A 25,733-nucleotide genomic window follows, 5' to 3' on the forward strand; every position below is an offset into this window, starting at 1 on the left:
GGTGGCCAAACCACTTACAGCCATCAGCCCATGGTCACTAAGCAATCTATAGAGACCAGGCCTCCAGTGGTACCTAAGCCATTTATGGTCACCACACGTCCTACAGTCACCAAGCCCTCGATAGAGTCCAAGCTTCCCAGGGAGCCTAAACCACTTATGGTCATCACGTGTTCTATGGTCACCAATCCCCCTACAGACTCCAGGCCTCCTGTGATGCCCAAGTGGGGCAGAACCACTCAGCTCCCACGGGCTGGAGAAGCACAGGTCAAGGCGGCTGCTCTGACGCAACTGCACTTGCGCTTCTCCAGCTCTGCCCCCCAGGCACCACCACAGCCAAAACCCCTGCTCCAGTGGGTTCAGGCCACTATGAGCAAGCCTGGGGCTACTGTCCTGACCAGGGCACCCACTCAACCAGATGCAGTCCCACCAACAGCTCTGACTGCGTGTCCTGGGCAGCAGAGCTGTGTTGCTGGCAGCAGACATGAAGCAGCGCCCAGGAGCAGGCAGAAAAGCTGCAACAATAAGGCCATGAAGAAGGGAACAGCATCCTGCCCACCCTAAGTGGGACAACATGACGGTAACCACTTCCCCCTACCTGAACCAGAATCCACCATCGCACAGGGACACACATCCCACCAGCCAAGGGGGTGAATGGAATCAGTTTGCAGAGGTGAAAGCCATCCAGCTCGCCTGGCACATTGCTGAACACGGAAAGCGGGCAGTACTTTATACTGACTCAGGGATGGTGTTCAAATGCCCTTCGGGGGTGGTGGCAGCAATAGAAGACAAGGAAATCAGCAAGATGAATCTGCCTGCCAACACCAGGGCCCACATCTTGGGGGAAGAATTCCTTAAGAACCTGAGGGTCAGGAACAGGAGGAGGCCGATCCCTCATGTCCTCGAGAGAGGACGCCTTCAGCACCGTCGCGGGGGGAAGCTCAGCGTCCAGGAGCCTCAGTTCAGAGCGGCGGGAGCCCCCTGAGGAAGCCTCAAGCCCTCGATAGGATTTGCCTACGAGCCTGCAGCTCAGCTCACGCGAGCAGAAACTCACAGTGGCAGCGCCAGCACGGGCGGCACCAGCCCTGAGGGGTTAAAAACCCGCCTCAGGGAGCGCGGCAAACAGGGCGTGGCGAGCCAGTTTGCGCGGGCAGGCGAGGGGGATGGTGAGCGCTCGCCGTACGAGCTGGGCGCGGTCTGGGAGCTGTGCTCTGGGTGTCCCGGCGGTGGTCAGCGTAGGCACCCAGACAGAGCAGATGAGAGGGGAGAGTGCAGAGCAGAGCTCGGAGTGCAGAGAGTGCCTGCACCGGTCTGGTGAGGGGAGGGTGCACTACGGGCGGGGCTGCACCCGGTGCTCCCTGAGCTGCGGGGAGCTGCCAAGAGGCTGAAAGATGTCAGGGAAGCTGGGAGGAAGCAGGACTGCTTGCTCCAGGCCCAAACTGTGCAGGGGCCGCAAGCGTCCACTGTGGCTCATGGAGGAAAAAAGGAGGCCGTTAACGCAGGAAGCTGGGAAACAGCAACAAAACACAAAAAGGAGAAGTAAAAGGAAGGGGCTTCCTCCCAAATCTGATGTCCCCGCCCAGACCCGCTTTGCTGTCCTGAAGGGGGCTAATGAGGAAACACACTTGCACCAGGAACAAGCTGGCTGGTGCACTAGTAAAGAATGTCTCTACTGGTGCTCCCAGGAAAAAGCGGCAGGGTCGTAGTAGGAGGAGACTGCTTTGAAAGGGACAGAGGCACACACAGCCTGACCCAGTCTCAAGGGAGGTGTGTTGCCTACCAAGGACACGGATCAGGGATGTTGCAGAGAGGCTGCCTGCTCTAGTAAGTCCCACTGACCATTAGCCACTTCTAGTGATCCATGTGGGTGCTAGTGATACAGATAGCAGCAGCCCAGAGAACGTTAAGAAGGACTACAGAGCCCTGGGAGAGGTGGTTAGGGGCTCTAGAGCTCAGAAAGTCTTTTCATCAATTCCCCAGGATAAAGGGGAGGACCTTAAAAAGGCTAAGCAGATTTGCCAGGTTAAGAAATGGTTAGAAGGGTGGTGCCATAGTCAGGGGGTTGGGTATCTAGATCATGAGATTTGATTTTGAGGGTGTGGAACTCTGTCTCGGCACAGTTGATCAGTCAACAAAGAGTTTGTGGGTCAGGGTTAAAGGGAGAACAGTAATGGGAGACATTACTGTGGGGATCGGTTACAGATTGCCCGATCAAGAGGACTCTCTGGATAAAGCGCTCTGTAGGGAAATAGGAACAGCCTCATGCTCTCAGGCCCTTGTCCTCATGGGGGACTTCAACCACCCTGATATCTGTTGGAGGGACAGTATGGCCCGGCACAAGCAATCCAGGAGGTTCCTCGATTGTGCGGAAGACAACCTCCTCCCGCAAGTAATAGAGGAGCCAACAAGGAGAGGTGCCATGCTTGACCTCGTGCTCACAAACAGGGAAGGGCCGGTTGGAAATGTGACGCTCTAGGACAGCCCTGATTGCAGCGATCATGAGATGGTCGAGTTCGAGATCCTCAGGACAGTGAGAAGAGCACGCAGCAAGCTCACTGCCCTGGACTTCTAGAGAGCAGACTTTGGCCTCTTCAGGAACCTGCTTAATAAGGTTCCATGGGATATAGCCCTAGAAGGAAGTGCAGCAGGAGGGCCAGGAGAGCTCCTTGGTTGGGTAAGGAGCTGCTGAGGAAACATCAAGGGAAAAAAGAGGCCTATCAAAGGTGGAAGCAAGGACAGGCAGCATGGGAAGAATACAGGGATGTTGTTTAGGAAGCTAAGGCCCAGTTAAACTTGGCTAGGGATGTGAAAGATAACAGGAATGGATTCAGTAGGTACACTCCAAACAAAAGAAAGACTACGGACAACATGGGCCTTCTCCAGAAGCCATGGGACTGGGGACACAGGGCCAGCAGCTCAGCCTGGCTTGTCCTTAACAGCTCCTGCCAGCACCAAGCAGCAGCCCTCTGTCAACAAGGAGCTGCTGAAGAGGGCCAGACAGCATGTGAAGGAGGCCATCAAGGTGGGACCCGATTACACACACACACCCCACAACATGCCATGAACATGCGCCTGTTGCATTTATGGCTGAGCGCTTGTGTCCTTCCCCAGGAGAAAAAGATCTTCTCAGTGCAGGGCCCCTACCCTGTGATGCGCAAGCTGCTGCGGGCACGAGGCTGGGTGGAGGGGAAGTTCTCCACCACCATCAAGGTGGGCACTCGCTCAGTGCAGCAGGACACCAAAAAGCAGCTGGAGGAGAAGCAGGAGGATGGCAGTGGTGAGGAGCAGTGGGAGGCAGCGCTCCATCCAGAGCCAAGGTCGGCATCCTGTTGGACTCAGTGCTGGGTCAAGATCTTGGAGGAGGAGGAGGAGGAGGAGAAAGAGCAGGAGGAGGTCCCGTGGTATGCTGAGGACCCTGATGGCATCCAGGACATCATGGTTAGTGGAGAGGGGCAGGGCTGGACTCCGCAGGGCACAGCCTGGGCTGGGTGGTGAGGCTGGGATGAGGACTCCTCAGCTGACTCTGGTCCCCTCTGTCGCTCCCGTGATCCTCCATGGTGCGAGACCGCATGCCCACATTCATCTGGATGAGCCGGGGAAGTGCCGTAAGCTACTGGCAGCTCCAGGACCACCAAATGGTACACCACTTCAAGGGCACTGGAGCCTTCACCACCAAGGTGAGAGCCTGGAAATTTCGAGGATGCAGTGCAGGGGATGAACGGGGTGGCGGCGGTTCCAGCACTGACTGGCCCATCTACACAGGAGGGGCTGTGTGTGCATATATATATATATATATATATATATATACACATGAGACAAAAGCAACAATACATTGAAAAATGTGCGATCTGAGCATGATGTAAATGGCATGGAATAAGGAGTGGGTATTGTGCTGTGTTCATCTGTAACAAGCACAAGCTGGTGGACTTTGTCGTCCGCTTCATGGAGGAGATCCACAAGAAAATCAGCAAGATGAAGCTGTCTGTCAACACCAGGGCCTGCATTGTGGAGGAGGAATTCCTTGAGAACCTGAGGATCTAGAATGGGAAAAGGCAGATCCCTCATGTTGGGATTTTGGGAGCGGGGTGCGGGCCTCACCAGAGTGCCTTTTGTGCCCAGAGCCCCCAGTCTCATCTGTGGGAACAGCGGTGCCATTGTGCCCAAGACCCTCTCAGGGACAGGGCAGGAGGATGCCCCAGGTTGCTTGCACCCCCTGTGCTGGGGAAGGGCTGGGTTTGAGATGCCAAGAGCACGGTGAGGGGCCTGGCAACAGCCACTGGGGACGCAGCCCCATGGCCCCGGGGCACACAGGGGCTCACAGCTGCCTCTCTTCTCTTGGCTTGCAGTGCCCGGGGCCCATAGAGCTCCTGGTACCTAAGGCGGGGGCATGTAACGCGCCGGGCCGTTGGATGCCTCACCTGGCTGCTCCAGGCGACCTATGACACAGGAGGGCTGGTGTTTGTCCACCTTCAGGTCAGTGAAGCCAGTGCAGAGGCCAGGGCTGGTGCAGGGGCTGGGGAGTTCCATGTGCTGGGCCCCACCTCGGTCCCCACAGGGAGAGGGGAAGCGCTTGGGCCTGGGCTGGACTCCGCAGGGCACAGCCTGGGCTGGGTGGTGAGGCTGGGATGAGGACTCCTCAGCTGACTCTGGTCCCCTCTGTCGCTCCCGTGATCCTCCATGGTGCGAGACCGCATGCCCACATTCATCTGGATGAGCCGGGGAAGTGCCATAAGCTACTGGCAGCTCCAGGACCACCAAATGGTACACCACTTCAACGGCACTGGAGCCTTCACCACCAAGGTGAGAGTCTGGAGACGCCGAGGATGCAGTGCTGGGGATGAACAGGGGTGGCGGCAGGTCCAGCACTGACTGCCACCCTTGTCCATCAATACAGGAGGAGCTGTGTGTCAACCTCCAAAACCTGCCCTCGTTCTACCAAGCAGATCCCACCACCTTCTTCCCAAGGTGCTACCAGCTCGGGGATGAAGATGAACATCAAGCCTTCATCGGTGAGCTGGGGCTGCTGCCCTTCTGCCCCCCTGCCATATCCCATGTATCCTGTGTCCTGGGCAGGCCTGGGTGAGGACTACACAAATCCTTTGCAGAGGATTTCCGCCTGACAGCAGCTCACAGCCTGCTCAAACTGGCTGTGGAGAAGATTGGGATCGTGCCAGGAGTGATGGAGTCACCTGGCAAGGGGGCAGGGGAGTGTGTGGAGATGGGCCTGGTAGGGATGGTGAGGAGCTCAGGGTCGTGGCTGTGGGCTGAGCCTCTGCTTGGGGCTGTGCCTTGGGACCCTGATGCACCCAAAGCCAAGCATCCCAAGGGTAGCCAGCAGCCATGCCCCTCAGTCCATGCCACTTCCAGCAGGTCCAGCATTCCCATCACCCCCTGAGCTGCTGGAGAAAGTGCTGCAGGTCTGCAGATTGCAGCTGGACAGGCTGGAGCGCACAGAAGTTGACAGGGACTCCCCACTGCTCCATGTCACCGTCCAGGACTGCTTCTGCACGAGTACTACCGTGTGGTGAAGTGCGTGCGCGGCGAGATGAGGTGGGGGGGCCACGCAGCATGGCAGTGCTGGTGCTGAGCCCCCTGTGTCACCACCCTGCAGCGAGCAATCGAGGCTGGAGCCAAGCATTCCTCAGCTGAAATACTGCAGGGCACTGCTACAGAAGCTGCAGGAGCGGCTGCCCCAGCTCCACATGGAGGGCGTTCACAAACTGTGGATAATCAAGCCTGGAGCTATGTCCCGTGGTAGAGGTGAAGGCAAGGGGAAAATGGGGTTTGGGCACAGGCTTCCTGGTGAGGAGGGGTCTCACCGGCACCATGTGTCCCCGCTCACAGGCATCACCTGCTCAGCATGGCTGCTCCCAGCCCTTCTCCCTGAGCCACCTACACGCGTGAGTGCCCCCCACCCTGGCACAGCACACCCCACACCCCAGCACCCTGTTGACCCATCTCTGCTCTCTCCACACCAGCTCCCGGCACCTCTGCAATGTGTCCATCCAGAAGCAGTGGAGGCAGGCTGCAGGCTCCAAACTACCCTGTGGCTTGATATGGTCCAGCCACCAGTTGCAGCAAGTGGGGCACACAGAGGCCTGGGAGAACGTGATTGTGCCAGGCATGAAGGAGGCGGTGGTGGCTACCCTGCACAGCTGCCGGGAACTGGTGAGGTACCGCAAGGGCAGCTTTGACCTCTACAGGGCCGATTTCATGTTCGGGGAGGACTGCCAGCCGTGGCTGCTAGAGATCAACGCCAGTCCCACCATGGTGCCCTGCTCAGCAGTGACCCGACAGCTCTGCGCTGCCGTCCAGCGTGACATACTGCGTGTGGTCCTGGATCACAGGGGGATCCCCGGCTGCTCCACCGGAGCCTTTGAACTCATCCACAAAGAGGTGGGTTTGGAGGGCCTGTGGGATAGGCTGCTCTCTGCTCCCAAGGAACAAGCAATAGAACAAGAGGAAACAGCCTCAAGCTACAGCAGTGGAGGTTTAGGCGGGGGATTAGGAACCATTACTTCCCCCAAAAGAGTGGTCAAGCATTGGAACAAGCTGCCCAGGGAAGAAGGAGGTCACTGTCCATGGAGGGGTTCAAAACCTGTGTAGAAAAGGCCCTTAATGACATGAGTTAGTGGTGACTTAGGCAGTGGTGGGGAACAGTTGGACTTGATGATCTTAAGCTCTTTTCCAACCCAGTTGTTTCAATATCTCCCTGCAGCCCATCGTGCCAGTGCCTCCCTGCCTGGGACTGAAGCTGCTGGTGGAAGGCTACTCACTAATGAAGCCCCAGCTGCAAAAACAGCAACCCAGGACAAACTCCCCACCACCCTGCCTTTTGTCTGCCCGGTGGTGCCCAAGCCACTGGTGGTGACCACCAAATCATCTGTGGTACCCATGTCACCCATGGTATCCAAGCTTCCTGTGGTGGCCAAACCACTTACAGACAAGCAACCCATGGTCACTAAGCAATCGATAGTGCCCAAGCCTCCTGCCGTGCCCAGGCCTCCAGTGGTCTCCAAATCACTTATGGATACCAAGTTACCTGCAGTTCCCAGGCCTCAAGTGGTCTCCAACCCATGTACTGACATCAAGCCTCCCTTGGTGCTCAAGACTGCTGTGGTGTCCCGACCTCCCGTGGTGGCCAAACCACTTATGAACACCAAGACTACTGTGGTGTCAAGGCCTCCAGTGGAACCTAAACTCTTTATGGTCACCAAGCATCCTAGAACCATTATGCCCGCTAGAGAGCCCAGGCTTCCTGCTGTGCCCAGGCCTCCAGTGGTCTCCAAACCACTTACGGACGCCAAGCCCCATGGTGCTGAAGACTCCTGAGGTGCCCAGGCCTCCAGTGGTGGCCAAACCTCATGGACACCAAGCCTACTGTGGTGCCCAGCCCTCCGGTGGTGCCTAAGCCACTTACGGTCACCAAGCCTCCTATGGTCACCATGCCCCCTATAGAGCCCAGGTCTCCTACAGTGTCAAGGCCTCCTGTGATGTCCAAGTGGGGCACAACCACTCAGCTCCCACCCCCTGGAGAAGCACAGGTCAAGGTGGTTCCTCTGACGCAATTGCACTTCTGCCTCTCCTCCGCCTCTGCCCCCCAGGCACCACCACAGCCAAACCCCCTGCTCCAGTGGCGGCAGGCCACTCTGAGCAAGCCTGGGGCTACTGTCCTGACAGGGAACCCGCACAAGCAGCCGCAGTCCCACCAACAACCCTGCCTGCATGTCCTGGGCAGCAGAGCCGTGCTGCAGCCAAGGGACACGAAGCAGCACCTGGGAGCAGGCAGAAACGCTGCAACAAAAAGGCCATGAAGAAAGGGAAAAGCGTCTTGCCCACCTGAAGTGTGACAACACGACGGCAACCACTTCCCCCTACCTCAGCCAGAGCCCGGCATCGCACAGGGACACACATCCCACCAGCCAAGGGGGTGAATGGAATCAGTTTGCCGAGGTGAAAGCCATCCAGCTGGCCTGGAACGTTACTGAGCAAGGAAAGTGGACAGTTGCAACAATAGAAACAGAGCAACTGGAAACACAGACGTAAACTCATCTGGCTGCTGCACTGTGACAAGATACCGCTGCCCAGGTGCAGAACCTGGTGGTGAAGGTACACCATGTAGATGCTCATGTACGCAAGAGTCTAGCCACCGAGGAGCACCAGAACAACCAAAACGTGGATAAAGCTGCTAAGATTGAAGTGGCTCAAATGGACTTACATTGGCAACATAATGGTGAATTATTTTTAGCCACGGACCCATGACACCTCAGCCCATCAAGCGGAGCCTGTGATATCAAGGGACTGACTTAACAATGAACACTACTGCCCAGGTCATTCATGACTGTGAAACATGGGCTGCAATTAAGCAAGCCAAGTGGTTAAAGCCTCTTTGGTATGGAGGACAATAGATGAAGTTCAAATACAGGAAGGCCTGGCAGACTGACTGTATCACACTCCCAGCAACCCGCCAAGACTTAGGCCATGTGCTTACCATGGTGGAAGCAACCACCGGATGGCTGGAAACATACGCTGTGCCCCACGCCACTGCCCGGAACACTACCCTGGGCCTTGAGAAACAGATTTTGTGGCGACACGGCACCCCAGAATGAACCGAGTCAGACAACGGGACACATTTCCAGAACAACCTTATAGACACTTGTGCCAAAGAGCATGGCATTGAGTGGGTATATCACATCCCCTGCCATGCATCAGCCTCTGGTTAAATCAAATGGTACAGTGTGCTCTTAAAAACTACACTGAGAGCAATGGGTGGTGGGACTTTCAAACATGAGGATACGCATTTATCAAAAGCCACCGGGTTGGTCAACACGAGGGGATCTGCCAACAGGGCTGGCCCAGCCCAGTCAGAACTTTTATGTACTGTAGAGGGGGATAAAGTTCCTGTGGTGCACATAAAGAATTTGCTGGGAAAGACAGTCTGGGTTATTCCTGCTTCAGGTAAAGGCAAACCTACTCGTGGGATTGCTTTTGCTCAGGGACCCAGATATACTTGGTGGGTAATGCGGGAAGATGGAGAAGTCCACTGTGTATCACAAGAGGATTTATTTTAACGTGGGGGGAAAACAGCCAATGAACTCTATTACATGCTGTCGCCTGCTATATAACACTTTTATAGCCCATCAGCTAGATGCCCATCTCCACCAATCTGGACTTTAAAAAGAAGATAGGTGCTGTCATGATCATCAGCAGACTACAAAGTCATGGAAGAGCCAGCAGCAGCAGCAGAACTGTCCTCAGGTCACCACTGACTGACCCTGACTTCCCTCCAATCATCACCCCAACAAAGAATGACAAAACTGGAAGAGCTCAGCACTGACCAGATGAGCTCAGCGGTGTTGTCAGCAGGCAACAACCCAACAGTAAACACCATCTCTCCTGCAAGGAAAGACTGTTAGAAGAGATAGATTCAAATACCCTTGCCTTAAATTATGCATCAGCCATGAGAGGGGCAGCCTTCTCCAATCGGCATGGAAGGAGACAGGGACCAGCAAGCCCATGACTTTAAATCTGAGCTCCATCAAACCTCTCTCAGTCCTTACCTAGCTTGAAGGAAGTTGGTGATGCTTTCTTCAAGCAAGAAAACATGAACTCTGTTCTGGGTGGGAAAAGCACATCCTGGTGCATTTTAACAATACTGAAGGCAGGACTGACTTGCTGGGGACCACAGTTGCTGAGACCTGCTGCTGTCTGGCAAGGAGAGGAATCATAAAGCTCTTCAGTAGGAGCTTTAATGTCTTCTGTAGATTTTATTAGGTGACAGAGTTCGAGAGGGCAGGGCAGATGCTCAAGGAGGCATGAAGGGATTTGGAGCAGGGCAGTGGAGAGGAGCTGCAGGGAGCAGGGGCATAGGGGATAGCTGTAGGTCACAAGAGGAACACAGACACACTCAGAGCACCAAATGCCGCTGCCTGACCACAGCATTGAGCAATAGATCCTGCAGCTCTCCATACCAGCACAATGCCACACTAACAGCAGCTCTCCAACAGCCCTGGAGGGAAGAATCAGGGTTCCCTGCAAGAACTGTGCTCCAGCTACCAGGTGAGTCACATTGCACCACTCTCCAGGCATTAAAAGCTATTTACCACTGACCTACAGGTTCAGCAAATTCCCAACCAATAGATCAGAGTCCAACCACAAAAAGAAGGATTCAGGGTCAGGGTTTACACCCTGCCCATGCTGTAAATTCAACACAACCCTTGACAAGTCCCAGACTAGAAGGTAGGGAAGCTAAGCAGCTTAAAGAGAAAATAGGTGCCAACATGATCATCAGCAGAGAATATAGTACTGGAAAAGACAGCAGCAGAACTATCCTCAGTTCACCATCGACTGACCCTGACTGCCCTCCGATCATCACCCCAACAAAGAATGAACTTGGATAAAACCAGATGAGCTCAGCAGTGACCAGAGGAGTTCAGCGGTGTCATCAGCAGGCAACAACCCAACACTAAACACCATCTCTCCTGTCCTGAGAGACTGTTACAAGAGAGAGAGCCTGACATCATGGCCTGAATGAATTCAGAAAATTTTACAGGGATGGTCCATAAACTAAGAAATGATATCTCTTTGTGTGTGCGTGTGTGCATGCATATACGAGAAACCAAAGAAACAATAAATTGAAGAACATGGGATCTGAGCATGATGTAAATGGTATGGAATAAGGAGTGGGCATTGTGCTGTGTTCATCTGTAACAAGCACAAGCTGGTGGATTTTGTCGTCCGCTTCATGGAGGAGATCCACAAGAAAATCAGCAAGATGAAGCTGTCAACACCAGGGCCTGCATTCTGGGGGAGGAATTCCTTGAGAACCTGAGGCTCTGGAATGGGAGAAGGCAGATCCCTCATGTTGGGATTTTGGGAGCGGGGTACGGGCCTCAAGCCAGCGTGCCCTTTGTGCCCAGAGCCGTCAGTCCCACCTGTGGGAACAGCGGTGCCATTGTGCCCAAGACCCTCTCAGGGACAGGGCAGGAGGATGCCCCAGGTTGCTTGCACCCCCTGTGCTGGGGAAGGGCTGGGTTTGAGATGCCAAGAGCACGGTGAGGGGCCTGGCAACAGCCACTGGGGACGCAGCCCCATGGCACACAGGGGCTCACAGCTGCCTCTCTTCTCTTGGCTTACAGTGCCCGGGGCCCATCGAACGCCCGGGTTCCATGGGCGGGGCACACATGGTGACGTTGGACGCCCCGCCCGACTACTCGCGGCCCGCTGTAGCAACCACAAACAGAGAGGGCGGTCCCGACGGTGGGGGCAGGACGTGTGGTGGGAGGAGCGGGAGGGGTGGCCTAAAAAAAAGGGGATAAATGGGGGTGAACGGGGCTGGGGGGAGCCCCGGGATGTGGGGCACGAAAGGGTTTGAGGCTTGTATGGGGGGGGGGGATCTCGATGTAAAAGGGTTAATTTCTCTGGGGCCTGCGAGTTTGAGGGGGGAGACACGTGAAATGGGAGGGCTAGTGTTAGCCCCTTCGGGACAGTGGGGCCAGTGCATGGCCAGGGCTGGTGCAGGAGCTGGGGAGTTCCATGTGCTGGGCCCCACCTCGGTCCCCACAGGGAGGGGGAAACGCTTGGTCCTGGGGGATGAAAAGTCACACCAGCTCCCCTCGCCCTCAGGCTTCGGCTGGAAGGAGTCAATCTCTCTTTGGCACACAGACTCCCCCAGCCTGGCTGGGGGGGGGGGCGACTGCCAGACTAGGAGACGTGTTACTGACGATTTCCACGACAGTTGAAGTGAGGCCTCCGGGCCCTGTGAAGCACCTCTCGGGGTGCACAGTAGCCGGAATTCCGGCACGAATTTCTCTGACTTCGTGTCAGCTGCACAGAGTAGCCCCGGCTCAAGCATGCAGCAGCAGAGAGGTGGGTGCCTTCACCCCTTGTCCTGCTGTCCCTGCCATGGGACTGGGGACACGGGGCCAGCAGCTCAGCCTGGCTTGTCCTTAACAGCTCCTGCCAGCACCAAGCAGCAGCCCGCTGTCAACAAGGAGCTGCTGAAGAGGGCCAGACAGCATGTGAAGGAGGCCATCAAGGTGGGACCCGATTACACGCACACACCCCACAACATGCCATGCACATGCGCCTGTTGCATTTATGGCTGAGCGCTTGTGTCCTTCCCCAGGAGAAAAAGATCTTCTCAGTGCAGGGCCCCTACCCTGTGATGCGCAAACTGCTGCGGGCACGAGGCTGGGTGGAGAAGCTCACCACCACCATCAAGGAGGACACCTGTCCAGTGCAGCAGGAACCAAAAAAGCTGCTGGAGGAGAAGCAGGAGGATGGCAGTGGGGAGGAGAAGAGGGAGGCAGTGCTCCATGCAGAGCCAGGGTCGGTATCCTGTTGGGCTCCGTGCTCGGGCGAAAACCTGGAGCTTCCTGAGGAGGAAGAGGAACAGCAGGAGGAGGTCCCGTGGTATGCTGAGGACCCTGATGGCATCCATGACATCATGGTTAGTGCAGAGGGGCAGCGCTGGACTCCGCAGGGCACAGCCTGGGCAGGGCAGCGAGGGTGGGACAGAGGGACAACTCACTTCAGACCCCTCTGTCCATCCCGTAGTCCTCCATGGTGAAAGACCACCTGCCAACATTCATCTGGACAAACCGCCGCAGTGCCGTACACTACCGGGAGCTCCAGGACCACCAAATGGTAAACCACTTCACTGGCACTGGAGCCTTCACCACCAAGGTGAGAGCCTGGAGATGTCCAGGATAAAGTGTGGGGAATGAACAGGGGTGGCGACGGGTCCAGCACTGACTGCCACCCTTGTCGATCCGCACAGAAGGGGCTGTGTGTCAACCTCCAAAACCTGCCCTCATTCTACCAAGCGGATCCCACCACCTTCTTCCCAAGGTGCTACCAGCTCGGGGATGAGGCTGAACGTCAAGCCTTCATCGGTGAGCTGGGGCTGCTGCCCTTCTGCCCCCCCCCGATCTCCTACATCCCCGAGTGCCCTGGGCAGGAGAGGGTGAGGAAAACACAAATCCTTTGCAGAGGATTTCCGCCTGACAGCAGCTCACAGCCTGCTCAAACTGGCTGTGGAGAAGCCTGGCATCATGCAAGGGGTGATGGAGTCACCTGGCAAGGGGGCAGGTGAGTGTGTGGAGATGGGCCTGGTGGGGATGGTGAGGAGCTCAGGGCCCTGGCTGTGGGCTGAGCCTCTGCTTGGGGCTGTGCCTTGGGACCCGGATGCACCCAAAGCCAAGCATCCCAAGGGTAGCCAGCAGCCATTCCCCTCAGTCCATGCCACTTCCAGCAGGTCCAGTATCCCCATCACCCCCTGAGCTGCTGGAGAAAGCACTGCAGGTCTGCAGGATGCAGCTGGACAGGCTGGAGCACACTGACATTGACAGGGACTCCCCACTGCTCCATATCACCAACGCCAACTGGGACTGCTTCCTGCACGAGTACTACCGTGTGGTGAAGTGCGTCTGGGGGGAGACGGGGGGAGGCACACAGCATGGCAGTGCTGGTGCTGAGCCCCCTGTGTCACCACCCTGCAGCAAGCAATCGAGGCTGGAGGCAAGCATTCCTCAGATAAAACACTGCAGGGCACTGCTACAGAAGCTGCAGGAGCGGCTGCCCCAGCTCCACATGGAGGGCGTTCACAATCTCTGGATAATCAAGCCTGGAGCTATGTCCCGTGGTAGAGGTGAAGGCAAGGGGAAAATGGGGTTTGGGCACAGGCTTCCTGGTGAGGAGGGGTCTCACCGGCACCATGTGACCCCGCTCACAGGCATCACCTGCTCGGCACGGCTGGAGGAGATCGTGGAGCTGCCTGGGAAACCTGCAGCGCCCTCAGCGCGGCCAGGACAATGGATAGTACAGAAATACGTGGAGCGGCCGCTGCTCATCTTCGGCACCAAGATTGACCTGCGGCAATGGATCCTGGTGACTGACTGGAACCCGCTGACCATATGGTTCTACCGGGACAGCTACGTGCGCTTCTGCTCCCAGCCCTTCTCCCTGAGCCACCTACACGCGTGAGTGCCCCCCACCCTGGCACAGCACACCCCACATCCCAGCACCCTGTTGACCCATCTCTGCTCTCCCCACACCAGCTCCCGGCACCTCTGCAATGTGTCCATCCAGAAGCAGTGGAGGCAGGCTGCAGGCCGTAACCCCAATCTGCCCTGTGACTTGATATGGTCCAGCCACCAGTTGCAGCTTCACCTGCAGCAAGTGGGGCACACGGAGGCCTGGGAGAACGTGATCGTGCCAGGCATGAAGGAGGCAGTGGTGGCTACCCTGCACAGCTGCCGGGAACTGGTGAGGGACCGGAAGGACAGCTTTGAGCTCTATGGGGCCGATTTCATCTTCGGGGAGGATTGCCAGCCGTGGCTGCTAGAGATCAACGCCAGTCCCACCATGGCGCCCTGCTCAGCAGTGACCCGACAGCTCTGCGCTGCCGTCCAGCGTGACATACTGCGTGTGGTCCTGGACCACAGGGAGAACCACAGCTGCTCCACTGGAGCCTTTGAACTCATCCACAAAGAGGTGGGTTTGGAGGGGCTGTGGGATAGGCTGCTCTCTGCTCCCAAGGAACAAGCAATAGAACAAGAGGAAACAGCCTCAAGCTACAGCAGTGGAGGTTTAGGCGGGGGATTAGGAACCATTACTTCCCCCAAAAGAGTGGTCAAGCATTGGAACAAGCTGCCCAGGGAAGAAGGAGGTCACTGTCCATGGAGGGGTTCAAAACCTGTGTAGAAAAGGCCCTTAATGACATGAGTTAGTGGTGACTTAGGCAGTGGTGGGGAACAGTTGGACTTGATGATCTTAAGCTCTTTTCCAACCCAGTTGTTTCAATATCTCCCTGCAGCCCATCGTGCCAGTGCCTCCCTGCCTGGGACTGAAGCTGCTGGTGGAAGGCTACTCGCTAATGAAGTTCCAGTTGCAAAAACAACAACCCCAGGACAAACTCCCCACCACCCTGCCTCTTGTCTGCCCGGTGGTGCCCAAGTCACTGGTGGTGGCCAAACCACTTATGAACACCAAATCATCTGTGGTGCCCATGTCTCCCGTGGTACCCAGGCCTCCTGTGGTGGCCAAACTACTTATGGACAAGCAACCCATGGTCACTAATCGGTCTATAGTGCCCAAGCCTCCTGCAGTGCCCATGCCTCCAGTGGTCTCCAAACCACTTACGGACGCCAAGCCTCCCATGGTGCTGAAGACTCCTGAGGTGCCCAGGCCTCCAGTGGTGGCCAAACCTCTTATGGACACCAAGCCTACTGTGGTGCCCAGCCCTCCGGTGGTGCCTAAGCCACTTACGGTCACCAAGCCTCCTATGGTCACCATGCCCCCTATAGAGCCCAGGTCTCCTACAGTGTCAAGGCCTCCTGTGATGTCCAAGTGGGGCACAACCACTCAGCTCCCACCCCCTGGAGAAGCACAGGTCAAGGTGGTTCCTCTGACGCAATTGCACTTCTGCCTCTCCTCCGCCTCTGCCCCCCAGGCACCACCACAGCCAAACCCCCTGCTCCAGTGGCGTCAGGCCACTCTGAGCAAGCCTGGGGCTACTGTCCTGACAGGGAACCCGCACAAGCGGCCGCAGTCCCACCAACAACCCTGCCTGCATGTCCTGGGCAGCAGAGCCGTGCTGCAGCCAAGGGACACGAAGCAGCACCTGGGAGCAGGCAGAAACGCTGCAACAAAAAGGCCATGAAGAAAGGGAAAAGCGTCTTGCCCACCTGAAGTGTGACAACACGACGGCAACCACTTCCCCCTACATCAACCAGAGCCCGGCATCGCACAGGGACACACATCCCACCAGCCAAGGGGGTGAATGGAATCAGTTTGCCGAGGTGAAAGCCATCCAGCTGGCCTGGAACATTACTGAGCAAGGAAAGTGGACAGTTGCAACAATAGAAACAGAGCAACTGGAAACACAGACGTAAACTCATCTGGCTGCTGCACTGTGACAAGATACCGCTGCCCGGGTGCAGATCGTGGTGGTGAACGTAACACCGTGTAGATTCTCATGTACGCAAGAGTCTAGCCACCGAGGAGCACCAGAACAACCAAAATGTGGATAAAGCTGCTAAGATTGAAGTGGCTGAAATGGACTTACATTGGCATGAATTATTTTTAGCCATGGACCCATGACACCTCAGCCCATCAAGCGGAGCCTGTGATATCAAGGGACTGACTTAACAATGAACACTATTGCCCAGGTCATTCATGACTGTGAAACATGGGCTGCAATTAAGCAAGCCAAGTGGTTAAAGCCTCTTTGGTATGGAGGACAATAGATGAAGTTCAAATACAGGAAGGCCTGGCAGACTGACTGTATCACACTCCCAGCAACCCGCCAAGACTTAGGCCATGTGCTTACCATGGTGGAAGCAACCACCGGTTGGCTGGAAACATACGCTGTGCCCCACGCCACTGCCCGGAACACTACCCTGGGCCTTGAGAAACAGATTTTGTGGCGACACGGCACCCCAGAATGAACCGAGTCAGGCAATGGGACTCATTTCCAGAACAACCTTATAGACACTTGTGCCAAAGAGCATGGCATTGAGTGGGTATATCACATCCCCTGCCATGCAACAGCCTCTGTGAAAATCAAATGGTACAGTGTGCTCTTAAAAACTACACTGAGAGCAATGGGTGGTGGGACTTTCAAACATGAGGATACGCATTTATCAAAAGCCACCGGGTTGGTCAACACGAGGGGATCTGCCAACAGGGCTGGCCCAGCCCAGTCAGAACTTTCATGTACTGTAGCGAGGGATAACGTTCCTGTGGTGCACATAAGGAATTTGCTGGGAAAGACAGTCTGGGTTATTCCTGCTTCAGGTAAAGGCAAACCTACTCGTGGGATTGCTTTTGCTCAGGGACCCAGATATACTTGGCGGGTAATGCGGGAAGATGGAGAAGTCCACTGTGTATCACAAGAGGATTTATTTTAACGGGGGGGGAAAACAGCCAATGAACTCTATTACATGCTGTCGCCTGCTATATAACACTTTTATAGCCCATCAGCTAGATGCCCATCTCCACCAATCTGGACTTTAAAAAGGAGATAGGTGCTGTCATGATCATCTGCAGAATACAAAGTCATTTAAAAGCCAGCAGCAGCAGCAGATCTGTCCTCAGGTCACCACTGACTGACCCTGACTTCCCTCCAATCATCACCCCAACAAAGAATGACAAAAATGGAAGAGCTCAGCACTGACCAGATGAGTTCAGCGGTGTCGTCAGCAGGCAACAACCCAACACTAAACACCATCTCTCCTGTCCTGAGAGACTGTTACAAGAGAGAGAGCCTGACATCATGGCCTGAATGAATTCAGAAAATTTTATAGGGATTGGTCCATGGGCAATGGAATGCTCTCTCTTTTTTGTGTGTGGGGTGCGTATAGATATTTGTGTGTATATGTATATATACGTGTGTCTCTCTCTGTATATATATGAGACAAAAAGCAACAGTATATTAAAAAATGTGGGATCTGAGCATGACGTGAATGGCATGGAATAAAGGGCAGATGCTGTCCTGTGTTCAGTAGTAGCAGTGATTTTTCACCTTCTTAGTAGTTGGTGCAGTGCTTTGTTTTCAGCTTTAGTTTAGGAACAGTGCTTATAGCACACCAATGTTTTTAGTTGTTGCTAAGTAATGTTTACTCCTATCAAGGACTTCCTCAGTCTCATGCTCTGCCAGGGAGGAGGGGAAGCCAGGAAGAAGCAGAGATAGGACCCCTGACCCAAACTACCGAATGGGGTATTCCACACCACAGCACGTCATGCCCAGTATAGAAACGGGGGGAGTTACCCGGAAGGCCTAGATCACTTCTCGGTCAGGCTGGGTATCAGTCCGTGAGTGCTTAGCAATATTCTCTAGCCCTCTTATTTTCCCTTATCATTGTTATTGGTGGTAGTAGTAGTACTTTTGTGTTATACCTTAGTAACTGGACTGGTCTTATCTCAAACCTTGGAATTTACATTCTTTCAATTATCCTTCCCACCCCTTCAGGAGCTGGGAGAACAAAAGTTGGGAAGTGAATGAGCAGCTGTGTGGTTCTGAGTTACCAGCTGGGCTTAGACCATGGTACCAAGTCTCTCTGCTTCCTAATTTGAGGCCATATGTTGTGCTGATCACCTGTAGAAAGGTTTGTTTATCCCATAGTGAGGAAATACAAGTGTAGCCACAGAAAAGAGAGGAAGAGGTTTATATTAAACTGGAGACTGCTCTAAACTTACCAAGATCTTGAAAGCAGAGCCTGTGATGGTCAGCCAACAAGACAAGCAGTTACCAAGACTCATGTAGTTGGAAGTTACACACGCACTGTTTTTCAGAGTAACCAAGTCAAAAGCAACTTGTCTGACTAGAAACACTGATCAGACCAAAAGGGAGAAGGTGGTTGGGTAACTGAGGATTGATTAGGTGCAACAGGTTAGCATGGGAAGAGATGTTTCTGACTGAAAGGGAGTGACTGGTAATTTATCATCTATGGAACATGGAGAGATTAGTGGAGCAAAAGAGAGAAATCACAACTGATAGGTGGTTGGCCTCCCTTCTAACTATTTTGGCTTTTATGCCAAAGTTCCATCCTGTTACTTCACCATGTTGTTGTTCTTCCCAACCACACTGAAAGATTCATTCGTATAACAAAGAAATGAACATAAAATAGAAATAGCTAGCACTCCAGCTAATGACAACATGCTGACTGGTACCTACTCCTACCATACAGAATCGGAGGTTAATATTAAATAGCTCTCACACATCATTGATGAAGGAGATATTAACTGAAATGTGACCTTTTTTAGGTCTTTTGTATTCTCCTTTCATAACCCAGTTGCTGAGATCAGATGTTATCTGGTGATAGTAGCAGCTTTGTCAGAATGCTGCTACATGCTCATTTTTCCAGTATATCACCCCACCTCCCCACTTTGGCCAGAATAAAGGTTGCCAATGCCTGAACTATACAGCAGAGATGTCTGCCCTTGGTTGCTCCTGTGTAGGCCTCATACTCATTTTCAAAGCTTTATTCTGGTTTGCTCGCAGTGACATCAGCGTGTCAGCAGCTGCTGCCCCAGGGCTATGCCATGCAGGTATTTGCAAGAGTTCTGCAGACTATAGGCTGGACCAGGAAACCCTCAGACTATTGATGCCTTATGCAATAACAGGAATTTGAAATGGTAAGCACTCTTTATGAATGAGACAAAGTTGAACCATTTACATGCTTGCACACTATTACAAATACAGAAATACCCACCAATGCCTTGTAAAGATTTACCCATAAAGGATACAACATACTAGGGTTTCAAATAGAGTGACACCTTGCAAGATTAAAAAGAATAATAATAATCATCATAGATTAAAATGCTCTCTGCATTTTTCTGGCTACTCCAGAATTCCTGTTAAATATCTCAACATGTTAAGATGTTAGAAGTGGCTGAGATTTCTAAAGAAGGTGGGTTTGGGTGCCTGACAAGAGTCCCTGATAGAGGTTAATGATTTTCACGTGATGCAGCTCCCTCCTCTCTGCAATTTGAGTCTATTAAGCAAAGCACCTCAGGTCACCAATCACCATTCAAAATCCTGGCTGTCCATCACAGCACAAATTTCATAAAGAGAGGAAAAACTTCATCACAAAATATGTAAATAGGCCCAATAAATTTGGTCCTAGGACTTGTCTTTTAAAGTCAAAAAACTATTACTGCCAGCCTCTTTGCAGGGGCTATAAGAGATAATTATTTTCCCCTGTAATGGTTCTGACATAAAGTGTGTATCAAAAACTGCATACTCTTCATATCCATCCAGCTGTGTTAAGCAATAAACATGATAATTATGCAGATAAGGCTTAAATAAATTCCTATACCTAAGGGCAGCCGAATGCTTTTTTAAGCAAAACAATAATTAACCCTCCATAGGGCTGAGTGAGCACAGACCTTTGCTCCTTCCCAAGGTGGGAAACCTGCATCCTCGCACCTCCCAGACATCTGTCATAGCTATAAATGGGTCAGTCTACTTCAGAGAAAACAGCTCCAGGGCTATTCCTTGTGAGGTTCCAAAAGAGGTCAAGAACAACAAGATCTACTAGCTTCTCTATCCTGACGTTGGGATTTGAGGTGTTTCAGACAAATGTCAAAGAAATTGCAGGGAAAGGGAAAGAGCATAAAACGCCAGTGGAATTGCTCACTGAAAAACAAAGAGGAGGCATGAGCTCAGCAGTAAATGAAGACTCTTGCATTAAACTGAGAAGCTTAAGGGCTCAGAACTATGATCAAGCTATTGCAGTGTAACGAGTTCCCACACATTGGCTGATCTGCAGTAACTGCTCATATGCGCACTAACATCAAAGATGAAGATGTGTTTATCTTAACCTCTTTCATTTGGTTGAGGCTAATATGTTTTGCTCTGCATCTGTGACAAGCTGAGCATCTATATGAATTACTACTGGTTGAAGCAGCCTGTAAACTGTGCTGATGGCAGCTCTGGTCTGATAGAATGAGCAAAATCAGCTCCCTAGCTTTTACATGGCCAGTCACCAGCCTATTGCAATGCCTTTGTGGCTACCCTCACCATTGTATGTGACTACTGCAGTTATAAAGTCTTTCAATATAGAGACTGTGTGGTCATAAAGATGTTATTCAGTTACAAACTGAATGCTGAATTAAATGGTTTGCCAGACTGTTCCATAGCAAATGATGCTAATAAATCCTACATGCTTATACTTGCCATTCTTTTTTTCATTTTTGGCCATCTTTTGGCCTGAAACTGAGCATCAGAAGGAGTCCAAAACCATCTCAATCCACACAGCTTCTTGCATTAAAGGCAGCAAGAGAAACATGGGAATTACCATACTGGCTTATGTGCACTAGAGATCTAATGCAGTACCTGTCAGCCATCAGCTGCAGGTGCGCAGAGAAAAGGTCTGTGGTGAGCCTTCCACAGTGAAGAACTATGAGGACTTAGTCTCAGTTTTCTCTGCATCACTGTGTTTAGCAGTCAGTGCATTTTCCTTCCATAATGTTTCCCAATGGCTTTTGAAAAGTTATCCTTTTTATCCCCACCAAATCACATGGTAACAAACTCCACCATTCAGTTATGCCCTATATGGAAATAATGCTGCTTTGAGTTTTTAACCTGTGTGAGATTCAGATGCTCCCTGGTTCCCTTATCTTAAAACACAGTGAATAATGGTCCTTTTGCATTGCTTCTACCCGCACAGCTTTACAGCTGGCTGCTGCAGCACTGCCCCACCGCAGCTTCGCCTGCAGGGACAGTGCTGGTGACAACTGGCAGATGGTAGGAGCTCTAAGCTGTGTCTGCTCTTGAATCACTAAGAATATGGAGCTGTGGTCCACATTTAACAAACCTGTATGGTCAGTCCTTGAGGAGGTGCAAGAATTTCTCCCTGCTCTACAGAAAAAGGAAAAAGAGATAAGCTAGATGTGGCTCTGCCCACTGGTTCACCCATGGCAGCTCTGCTGCAATCTGCTGCTCTCATTTTGGTTTGCAATACCCCTAATAGTGCTGAGCAGAGAAAGACAGAGATTTAACCAGACCCTCTCTCTGCAATAGAGGCTTACCTATAAATTTTGACATCAGCATAGTCTTAGACTCCAGAGGAGCAAGTTTAAAACCACACAGAAAGTTTCCTGCTCCCCATTATGTTCACCAGTTCTCTTTCAAAAGCCCATTTCTTCAGACCCCCCACTGAATCCATCTGCTCTAAGAAGAAAGGATGTCTCTAAAGCCATGTCACTGCATAAGGAGCCCAGATCCCAGGGGAGGCTGGAAATCCAGCCTTCTTTGAGAAGCCTAGGCACAATTATGATGATTTCCGCAGAGGGCTAGCTGTCCTGAGGAGTGCTGTGCTCAGACAGCAAGTGAATTCCCCTTGAAATCAATTTTTCAGAGCCGGATGGCTCTGTCTCAGCCTGCAGAGATGAATCAGACATCCAAGCTGGCTCCTGGGGGCATGAAGGGAAAAGTGCCTCTGGTAGTGTGTGTGCAAGTCAGTCTATACCTGTAACCATCTGCAAAAGAAATGCTTAGTACTAGTGTCATCTTTACAACTTTTCTGCTTTTTCCCTTAGACAGGTGTCCTGGGGCTTGCTGCTTTGCCCCAGCTGGGTCCCTGAGGTTTCACATACTTTCTTCTTTTACATATATGAATCCAGAATTTAGACAATTCAGCCCGAGAGAAAACCGAGATACCCAGAAAAAAAGAGCCACTGGCAGTCTTTTATCAGATTCCCAATGAGCAGAGCAGACCATTTCCCTTGCATGGACAAGAATATTCCCTACAACCCCATGGAAATATCTGTAGCAGGAAGAGGACACCTATGGACACCATCAGAAGCAGAGCTGAGACAACTTTATGAACTCTTAAACAAAAAAACAAAGCCCTTCCCTTCAGAACCCTTTTCAGCAGGAAAAGGAAAGACCAGATGAAAGAATAAATTCAGGTAGAAGAACTCAGACTACAGAGCATACTATCAAGGTCTCGCGCCTCCTGCTGCATTGGGATCTACCGACTTCTTGCCTAACTGGCAAGTAGTATGTTGTGTTAATTTCTGCACCTTGAAACTGTTAACTGATATAAACCAGAAGCTTAACTAAAGGCCAGAAATTCATGTTTTCTTTTTCTGTAGACACAGTGGTTGCTGTATCTCTTTGGGTTTAAACCCTCTGGTATAGGGCATCCCTTCCCCTCCCACTGGCCTGTATGATTTCACAGCACTTGGACAGAGAACCTGCTGCCAAAGCACATTACTTAGCAATTTTCTGCATTAAGCTACCTACACTGTGCTCATCTCCCTGGACTCAGGCCATCCTCCAATGTGTCCCAGCAACTTTGAGTCACATGCTCCCACCATCTGACCCCCGGACTCCTCTCCTCCACTAGAGAGGCAGGTTAAGCCTGAAGCCAAGTAGAGTTGAACTCCAGCCCTTTCAAAGGGCTTACATTGCCCAGCAATGGATGGTAAAGTGCAACTTCTAACCAGCAGGAAAATAATGTTTTCCTCTCACCAACTGGAATATCAATAAAACTCTTTGTGTATTTCCCAGTATGAAAACTGATTCCTTTTTTCAGTTCAGAGCTTCAGCCTTTGTAACACCAAAGCAACTGAACCCTAAGTAATACCACTCGGTTTCCCTTTGCCTCAGAAAAAGGAATAGCAAGGACCATGCTGGGTAACTTGACAGGGAGTTTAAAACTCCTCCTTAGGGAATTAGGCATTACTGCTTGTTATTTTCATAGTTGTAATAATGAACTCACTGTTGCAATATCAGGAATAATAAATACTTTTGACTAGTGATTCAAAGAACTAAGTTTTCAGTAAGGAAATACGATTTCTTCTGGGAATATTTTCTCTTCAGGGAAGTTAATTTGGAAGTTTTACTTCTAGTCATGATCATTCCCAGAAAAACCACCATTCTCAGCCTATACCCTGCAAGTGACAGAGGCAGGTACCATCCAGTCCAGTGGTTCATTATTGCTGCTTGCTATTTTTAAGGCATTTTGGACAAAAATAAATAATATGCCCACCTTTGTTATTGTAATGTGATGGTAGGGCCTAGTTTTGTATTAGACCAGTGTTCTGCAGCATTGGCTTTCAGACTGCATTCACAATCCCCCCTGTATTACAGTCACTTCCAGCACAGCTCTGGGAGTCCCTGGTACTGTGTTCATTATATATGTAAAAATAATTTCTTCTCTCTAAAGTAGAAGCCAGGAGCTGCAGTAACTTAGCAACACGAGCAAGTGCCAACAGTGGCAAAAGAAACCCTGAGACCCACCAGCTCCCTTGTCGCTCTTATTTATTTGCCAAAAGTTTGTTATTTATTGATAAGCGAAGCAAACAGCGTCCTACCCTGACACGTATGTCCCACACTTACCCACCAATTTTATCGTCAACAAAGAAGTTCATAAGCAAACAAGAAGCTAATAAAGCCCTGCATACACAAGTGAAAGCTGATAAGATCCGTAATACTGTCTGTCAAGAGAGTTAATAGAACCAACTTGCTAATTGCATGAGAAATACCGAGAAGTAAAAGAAAGCCATTTGCTTTGAAGAAACTTAATTCCCTGTAATCAAATTTGAGTATGGGTATGCCAGTCTAAACGTTTCCTTTTATGTGGTATCTGTCAAAACATATGACCTGTTCTCTTCTGATTATTTGTATCTGCAGAAACACAACATAAGCTGGGTTGTTCGGAGCTGCATCTGAAGTCCAGAAGAAGAGGAAATCCGTGATAAAAATGAGAGAAAGGCAGAGATTTCTGCACACCGAATCTTTTTTTGTACATTAATTAATAATTACTCCTCAGATTGTTTTCAAGCGAGCTGTTTCTCCTGCTGACTCTTGCGTTTTAGACTTTGGGAACCTGCGTCTTCATTCTCAAGGGATACATTTTTAAGAAATATGAACCTAAAGATAGACTTAAATGAGATTTTATTTTTCCTGATTTCTAAAGGAGAACTACTATGACCTTATGTCAAAAAACCCTGCAAAACTGTAAAACATTAAAGCACAGAATTGGGAGTTGAATTTTTGGCTCCTTTATTTGTTTTATTTTTTTATATATATCTTTCCCTAAAAAAAGGCCCATCTTGTACACAATTCCACCTACCAGCCAAGAGGCCATACAAAGCTGAAAAAGCAATCAAAGCCTTGGTAAGTGATAACTCATCTTTTACTCTGCTAATTAGGTTGGAGACAGCACTGATATTTTTCAAAAGACCACAAGAAATGACCAGTAAATGGCAGAGGCTTCTAAAACAAAGGCTTCTGCTTAGGAAATGGAAGGCTCTTCCACATTATCCTCTTTAGCAAATCTACCTATGTGTGTGCCACAATTGCACACAATGATGGTTACAGTCCTGGCACATGTTTCAGAATGTTTCATGTAAAGCTCTGGGCTGTCCCAATCAGATGGCATCAGGACAGCAAAGGGTTTGGGAGGCAGACCTACAGACCCCACCAGCATGTAGGAACCTCATCTGGCACAGACCTAATGGTTCTGGCTGCCAGCCTGCTCTTCTTGCTCTGAATATCCCGAAGCAAGGGAGAGATTAATTAGAGCAGCCCAGAGGCTACCTAGATCAGTGCACAACCTAGAGAGCAGATACTGTCCTTTCCCATTTAGGCCTCGGGCTTAGTAATACTAAAGAATCTGACCTAGGTCTTGAAATCAAATCAATCTTACACGTATTTGGAGATGACACCTCTCCCAGACATTTTGCTTTACTGAATAATGCACAATATACATGAGTTAATTCTGGTATCACAGGATCTCAATCAAGTTCTGCAGCATATTCAGCCTTCTTCTAAAGTAGAACATACGGGTGATGTGCCTATATGCAGTCTGTCACAGTACAGGACCAGACACCTTATAAGACCAGCTCCTACACAATGAACACTGCAAGGTATAATGCCTTCCTTTATATCTAACCTAACAGCATCTGTGAGCTGTGCTGACAATGGTCTCAAGGCAGGCATTTAGAAAAATCCCACTGTTCAGTCATTCACCCTTATTTTGGCTGCTTCTGAAAGGCAGAAGAGGAAGCAGCAACATCCATGGCTCAGCCTTCTCACTGAGAAGCAGGAGGCCATCCAGGGGCCTACAATCAATTTGTGTCCCTTCTATTTGATCTCAGCCAAGTCATCCAGATTTTCTTGTTCCTGAGCTGAAAACATCATTAGAAAAGTTAGAAAATGGTGTGGAAATGAATGTAGCCCTGTGAACATGCAGCACCTTCCTTGTGTTCCTGATGTT

The 25,733-nt window shown here is 51.4% G+C and overlaps 2 protein-coding genes across 2 annotated transcripts; both read left to right on the top strand.

The window, feature by feature from the left end:
- Window positions 1-571: 571 nt before the first annotated feature.
- On the top strand, window positions 572-6,868 carry LOC130600531 (tubulin tyrosine ligase 3-like). Its single transcript, XM_057411946.1, has 13 exons — window positions 572-865; window positions 1,019-1,232; window positions 2,937-3,019; window positions 3,109-3,207; window positions 3,256-3,435; window positions 3,546-3,674; window positions 3,910-3,977; window positions 4,713-4,803; window positions 4,898-5,006; window positions 5,103-5,189; window positions 5,493-5,547; window positions 5,976-6,393; window positions 6,716-6,868. The coding sequence occupies exons 1-13, from the start codon at window positions 572-574 to the stop codon at window positions 6,866-6,868; spliced, it is 1,980 nt and encodes a 659-aa protein (XP_057267929.1).
- Window positions 6,869-11,165: 4,297 nt separating this feature from the next.
- LOC130600532 (tubulin tyrosine ligase 3-like) lies at window positions 11,166-15,661 on the top strand. Its single transcript, XM_057411947.1, has 12 exons — window positions 11,166-11,274; window positions 11,764-11,865; window positions 11,953-12,035; window positions 12,125-12,448; window positions 12,556-12,684; window positions 12,779-12,893; window positions 12,991-13,089; window positions 13,256-13,421; window positions 13,500-13,648; window positions 13,733-13,979; window positions 14,058-14,631; window positions 14,816-15,661. Exons 1-12 carry the CDS (start codon window positions 11,166-11,168, stop codon window positions 15,659-15,661), a joined length of 2,943 nt encoding a protein of 980 aa, XP_057267930.1.
- Window positions 15,662-25,733: the final 10,072 nt, after the last annotated feature.

The sequence above is a fragment of the Pezoporus wallicus genome, unplaced genomic scaffold (genome assembly GCF_028554395.1).
Source record: "Pezoporus wallicus isolate ANWC-B61680 ecotype Strahan unplaced genomic scaffold, APGP_CSIRO_Pwel_v1 contig_6354, whole genome shotgun sequence".
In the NCBI taxonomy this organism is placed as follows: Eukaryota; Metazoa; Chordata; class Aves; order Psittaciformes; family Psittacidae; genus Pezoporus; species Pezoporus wallicus.